At 34.4% G+C, this 6,734-nt stretch overlaps 1 protein-coding gene across 1 annotated transcript; it reads left to right on the top strand.

Moving 5' to 3' along the window:
• The first annotated feature begins 3,635 nt into the window (after nucleotides 1-3,635).
• Nucleotides 3,636-5,264, top strand: LOC130848630 (olfactory receptor 4C11-like). The gene is made up of 2 exons (XM_057727061.1): nucleotides 3,636-3,655; nucleotides 4,292-5,264. Exons 1-2 carry the CDS (start codon nucleotides 3,636-3,638, stop codon nucleotides 5,262-5,264), a joined length of 993 nt encoding a protein of 330 aa, XP_057583044.1.
• The last annotated feature ends 1,470 nt before the right edge of the window (nucleotides 5,265-6,734 follow it).

Here is a 6,734-nt window from a genome sequence, read left to right as displayed (position 1 = left end):
GGTTGTGAAAATAATACAGAGAGTTTCCATATACCCCATATTCAGTGTCCCCTATTATCATCTTATGTTATTATGGAACATTTGTCACAACTAATTAACCACCATTGTTACATTATTTTAACTAAAATCCAAACTTTAACTAGATGTATTAGTCTTTACTGATGCCATGTTCCTCCTCCAGAATCTAATGCAGGAAACCACACTACATTTACTTGTCAAGTTTTCTTCAGCTCCTCAGATGGTGACAATTTCTCTGACTTTTCTTTACTGAATGACCTTGACCTTGATAGTTTTGAGGAAGACTAGTCAGATATTTTGAATACAGTCCCCCCATTTGGTTTCGACTGATATTTTACTCACAATTAGACCAAGGTTATAGATAACTGGGAGAAAGACCACAGAGATAAAGTACCATTTTCATTGCATCATATCAGTGGGTATATACACTCAATGTGACTTATCATTGTTGATGTTATTCTCAATCACCTGAGTGAGGGAGTGCTTGTCATAATTCCTGTCTGTAAATTTACTGTTTTCTCTCATTGCATCCTGTGTTTTTTTGAAGGAAGTCACTTAATTGTGTGCACAGCTCACACTTAAGTGGTGAAGAGTTTGAGGACAGAGTATCTACATAAATTGTTTGGAATTCTTCTATCTATTCTCAGCTATTTATTTAGTTACTTATTCAATTATTTATATCATCACAACACATGGGAATTTATTTTCTACTTTTGAGTTATATTTCACTTCTATGTTACTTATTTTGTTGTTGACTTTTTCCAGCCCTGGGCACTGGGGGCTTTTTTATTAGGCTCCTGTGTTCCTTTGGGGTATCTTCATCAGTGTGTGAGTGTGTGAAGGTAAGGGATACGTTAGGTAATGACTTTCTCCAGACTTCTATATTTTGCATCATTTGTGTTTAAATACAGCTCCATGGATGGCAGAAGCCATGCACTTTCCAGTCAAAATCTTGTGTGAGAGTGCATTTCAGAAAGTGTGGGATGAATCTGGAATCAACTTTGTCTACTACCATGCAGGTGAGAACCTAAGCCTGCTTGTGAGATCAAAGAGTTCCTCGTTCCAGATAAACAGAATTTCAGGATCACTTGTTTTATTCTCCTTTGAGTAAAGGGTGTCCAAAATTTTCTTGGGATGAAAAGAGGACAACTGAACATGCTAATCTCTGCGTGAACTCTTACAACATTAATATGATTTCTATTGGGCATTACAAGAGTTTTATATAATACTTGGAGCAAGGGAATCAGATCAATGTCACTGTGAGTGTCTAATGCATACAGCATATTTGTGGAAGACCAGAAAGTTTAGAACATTTCTAGGTGTCTTCTACATTCTAAAGTCAGATGCTGGAAATAAAGGACTTGTCCTGCAGCTTCCAATGAGAAAGAGCACTGCTTGGTAAGGCCTATTGGAATGGGGCTTGTGAGAGATAAGCAAATAGAAACAAGATCTGCTTGGGAGCTTCAGGATATGTTCCATAGATAATTGGTGATGGATGTAGCAGAATCTAGGCTTCCTTTTTCTTCAATGTCATCTGAGTATAGTGCAGTGAGAAACACTATTTGACTGTATGTATAGGCTATTTTCTTAAAGCTTTCATTCTTTCAACAGATATTCATTGAGCACTTGCTATTTTCTAGGTGCTCAAATTCAGTAGTTTATGGAAAAAATTATGATCCTTGTTGCTTCATTCCAATTTGTGTTACTTGTATATATGTAATTCTTATGTATATATAGCTGTATATCTACATAGGTATATAGTTATAAATATACGAGGGTGAGTCAAAAATTATCCTCAACCTGGCTGTAGGACTTATAAAAGTTTTAATGTAACTGGAGTGCGGATAATTTTTGACTCATCCTTGTAAATTACATGAGTTATTTATATGCAACTATCATCTATGTCCCTATTTATATCCATCTTACTCTCTACCTACCAATCAATCTTTATGTATAAATATACAGATATATAGATAAGGATAAATATTTATATATTATTCTTCATAGTTATGAAATGCAAATAATTTTTAACTTGATTGTTGAAGAGCTTTAACCAGTTTATATTTGAGAAACATCCAAGAAAACTCTAAACCTTTCATTAAAGCACAGTGTGGTTAAAAGCACCAAATTCTATAACAACTTCTATACATGACTCAGCATCTTACTCAAGCTCTTAAGTCTTGTGTTCTCCCCAAAATATCACTGTCTTTGCTGCCTAAATCAGAAGACAGTTGCTTGAGGACACAGGGTGGGGGGGTGGGGGTTGCAAAGGGGAAGCTGGGACAAAGTGAGATGGTAGCATTGACATATATGCATTACCAAATATAAAACAGATAGCTTGTGGGAAGTTCCTGCATAACATAGGGAGATAAACGTGATGATTCACTTTGGTGTACCTCAAAAATTGGCATGACAGTGTAAAGAAATTATATTCCAATAAAGAGTTTAAAAAAATAAACAAAAAATAAAATGGTTAAAAAAAAGACAATTGCTACAGATCAGGGATAAGCCAATGTGAATAATAGTCCATCAGCTAAAATGAGGTTTTGAAAAACTTTATTTTTTAATGTAACACATGACAGTGATGTATCTCAAATTTTACCAAAGAGCACATCTTTAAAAAAAGTGATGGCTCATGTATTTGATGCCAAGAAAACAGTTTCATCACACACAGAATACAAATTCATGTTCTTGCTGATATTCTTCTAAATGTAATTTATTTCTATAGAAGAGTATATGTGTGCCACATGTATTATCCTGTTTTTAATTGACTTACTACCCTAGCATATCATTCTGTCCTCTTATGTTTCACTTGAAAATATACTTTAGATATACTTTATACTTAGATACTACTGCATATATATCTGAGTTTTTTTCATGACTGGCTCTATTAATGGATGGTATCAATATAAGTACAATCCCTTAATCATTAAACTCCCTTCAGATGTGTTTTGTCTTTTTTCATCATTTTCTGCCATAGAGAGTGTTGCAATGATAGTGTTGTCCTTATGAGTGAGAGTACCTGTAGGATATGGAATTACTAGATCCACGTCTGAATACAGCTGTAATGTTATAGATGTTGAAAATTATGACTTAAGAGATTGCGCCCACTTAGATTCCTACAAAAGTAAATGGGATTGACAATTACTCAAAACTTGTCAGTCCTCTATGTCAACAGACTTGCACCACAAAGAAAACTTTATTAAATTGAATTATCTAGGTGGACATTAAATTTCAATGGATTTACTAGTCAATACAATTAAGTATTTTTTCTTAGGTGTATTTATATTTAATGAGAAGAGTCTCTTTTAAAATTGATTCTTTTGTCTGTTATTTATTTTACTGTGTTTTTAAGGTTAAAAAGTGAAATCAATTCATACTTGAAAATTATTCTTTTGTCCAGCTATATAAGTTTTAAATGCACTTTACTAGTTTGTTTCTTGTAATTTGTTATTGACCATGCTACTGTTTGGATAACATAAGGGCACATAAAACAATTTGTCTAGTATTTGGTATATAGCTAGATATGAATAAAATATAATTGTCTTTTTATTTCTATCTTCCCTTACTTGAGGTGAGAGTACAGGATATTCAATATATATCAACATATCACAAAAATGCTACTGAAAAGTTTCAGGTATGAATTGGAGCTTCCTGAGCTCATTTTCCAAATTCCTGGTGCTTAATCTTAAATCTGACACTTGAAAGAATGTTCTGATTTATTGAAAATGTTCTCGTTCTAGTTTTCCTTCAGTTTAGATTCAGTGAGGCTTTCTGTCTTAAGAAAACATATGGAAAGCCTTACAAAATAAAGAATAAGTGGAAACCATGTTATAATTTAAAGATTATATATTTTAATTATGGGAACTGAATTTAAAACTATAAATAACTAGAAAGGTTTGAGAAGTCAAGTAAAAAGAAGTAAGTTTAATCAAAGCAACAGATAAAATAAGCCCCTGGCCTGGACCAGCTGACTGTGCATTCATTGCTGAAAATTTATATTTATTGTTTCTTTCTTTCTACCTTACGTTCTATCTCGTGTTTGTATTTATTACATCTGAAGAAAATTTACTTTTTTATTATTTTCCTATTTCTTGTACCATTAGTTTCAACTGTGACAGAGGAAATAGATTATTATAAATTCTATTTTATTCAGGTAAAAGTAGTACACAGCAGATAAATAATTATCGATTGGAAAGTGTCAGCTTCACATTTATTTGGCCTCCAACCCTAGAATTCATATCATAAGTATTTTTTCTTTTCTCCTTTGCAGATTTTTTCTAACCAGTGCTTTCCCCTCATCAAGTGAAACAAAGCAGCAAAATAACAGTGTCACTGAATACATCCTGTTAGGATTGACACAGGATCCTGAGAGGCAGAAAGTGGTGTTTGTAGTGTTCTTCATTTTCTATGTGGGAATTGTGGTGGGGAATTCACTCATTATTGTGACCATCAAGTCCAGCCGGATACTTGGGAGCCCCATGTACTTCTTCCTATTTTATTTGTCCTTGGTTGATATCTGCTTTCCAACTTCCATGGCCCCCAGAGTAATTGTGGATGCCCTGTCTGCAAAGAAAAGCATATCTTACAATGAGTGCATGACTCACATCTTTGCACTGCATTTTTTTGGCTCCATGGAGATCTTTGTCCTTGTGCTCATGGTCGTTGATTGCTATGCGGCTATCTGCCAGCCTTTGCATTACCCAACCATCATGAGCCGGCAAGTCTGCATCATCCTGATTGTTCTTGCCTGGATAGGCTCTTTTATACACTCTATGGCTCAGATTATGCTGGCCTTGAGAATGCCCTTCTGTGGATCCAATTTGATTGATCACTATTGCTGTGATATGCAGCCCTTGTTGAAACTTGCCTGCATGGATATTCATGTGATGAACCTGTTGGTGGTGTTTAATAGTGGGGCCCTTTGCACAATCAGTTTTTTAATTTTGATGATCTCATACTTTGTTATCCTGCATTCACTGCAGAACCACAGTGCAGAAGGGAGGAAAAAAGCTCTCTCCACTTGCACTTCCCACATCATTGTGGTTGTCTTATTTTTGCATCCATGTATATTTTTATATACCCGTCCCTCAGCCACTTTCCCCACAGACAAGATGGTGGCAGTATTTTATACTATTGGAACACCCTTCCTCAATCCACTCATCTACACACTGAGGAATGCAGAAGTGAAAAATGCCATGAGAAAGTTATGGCATGTCAGAATTACTTCAGAGAGCAAAAGATGAATTGAGGGCCTTGCTTGATGATGTATTGAGTCATAGTTTGACTGAATCTTTACAGATTTCATATATGGTAGTGTATGATTATTGTGGGAATAACATAGAATCACATAAAAAATTGAGTTGCTATTTGTTTCTAGTTTACAGGCAAGATGAATGACAAGGGTTGTCATTCCTTAAGTGGACCAAACTTACCAATTCTAACCATGTTCTCCTGTCAATGTTTATTTTGAAATAAATTCAGTAAAATAGCATGAGTTCCCTTGTTCTCATTCATTTTTAATTTCTGGGGCATTACAAAGTTCAGTGTCTACATGTCATGCCTGAGGAGGGCCATATATATTAAAGACAATGGAAATATCATGATTCCATCAAAAGATTATCAAATTTATTCCTCCATAAAACCAGCACATTCATACACACATACAGACACTGTATAGGGGGTCACAAATAGAGGAATGAATGAATGAAATTAAGAGGTAAAGAAGCAAACAAAATAAGCTAACAGGCAGGTGAAAATATAAATTTAAGATAGTAGAATAAGTCATACGGGGATAGAAAACATAGACGTTTTCTGGTGGTTTAAAAGTACTTTTAGTCAAATTAAAATGGGTAAAATGTTGTAATTTTTAAATGATTTCTGGGAAATGAAATCAATCTAGTCTATAATTTTGATTGATCACCTGCCCTCCAAAGTGATTCACATAAAAGAGAGATTTTTGAATTCTAAGTATCATTTCATTTCTCTCAGGAAGAAGTAGAATGACTGAAATGTGTCCCATGCTTTTTGGTTATCATATTTGTGTCTCAAAAAATTGTACAAATTTGGGTATGTCTTTTTAACATATACAAACAGCAAATCTGAATTTCAGAGAAGTGAACACAGCCCTGAGATTGCTCAGCAAAGAATCACCATAAGCAAGGTTTCAAACCAGAGACATATGTCTCCCATGTCAGTAAGAAATGCCTCTAATCCAATTTATCCCTTAATTCAAACATCTGCAACGTGTCCTCAACCACAGGAAACACTAGGAATTGATGATGTGATCATGAACTATTTTTATTCCAGCTTCAAGGTGGGTAGTAGAACGTAATGGTTAAGAGTGTGAGTTCTGGACTATGCCTCAGCGAATCTAAATCCTGGTCCTACCATTTATAGCTCTGTAATTTCAGGAAAGATAGATGGAATCCTGGGCCTCATTTTTTGTGTGTTATGTTGGAAATGAAAATGATCCCTATCTTACAGACTTGTTATGAGGGTTAAATGAGAGTATACATGGAGAAGTTTGAATAAACATGAAAATTTAATATGTACTATTTTCATCATAAAATTGATTTTTAAAAATTAGGATTGGAAGGATTTTGAAAGTTAGGAAATTTCTCATCACTGAAGATTTTCAAGCCTAACGGAATCTAGTCCTTTATGAGAATATGCAGAAAACTATGAAAGCAACAAAATAGGAGTCAGTAAAGTTC

The sequence above is a fragment of the Hippopotamus amphibius genome, chromosome 3 (genome assembly GCF_030028045.1).
Source record: "Hippopotamus amphibius kiboko isolate mHipAmp2 chromosome 3, mHipAmp2.hap2, whole genome shotgun sequence".
NCBI lineage: Eukaryota > Metazoa > Chordata > Mammalia > Artiodactyla > Hippopotamidae > Hippopotamus > Hippopotamus amphibius.
This window is presented reverse-complemented; position numbering and strand designations above follow the sequence as displayed.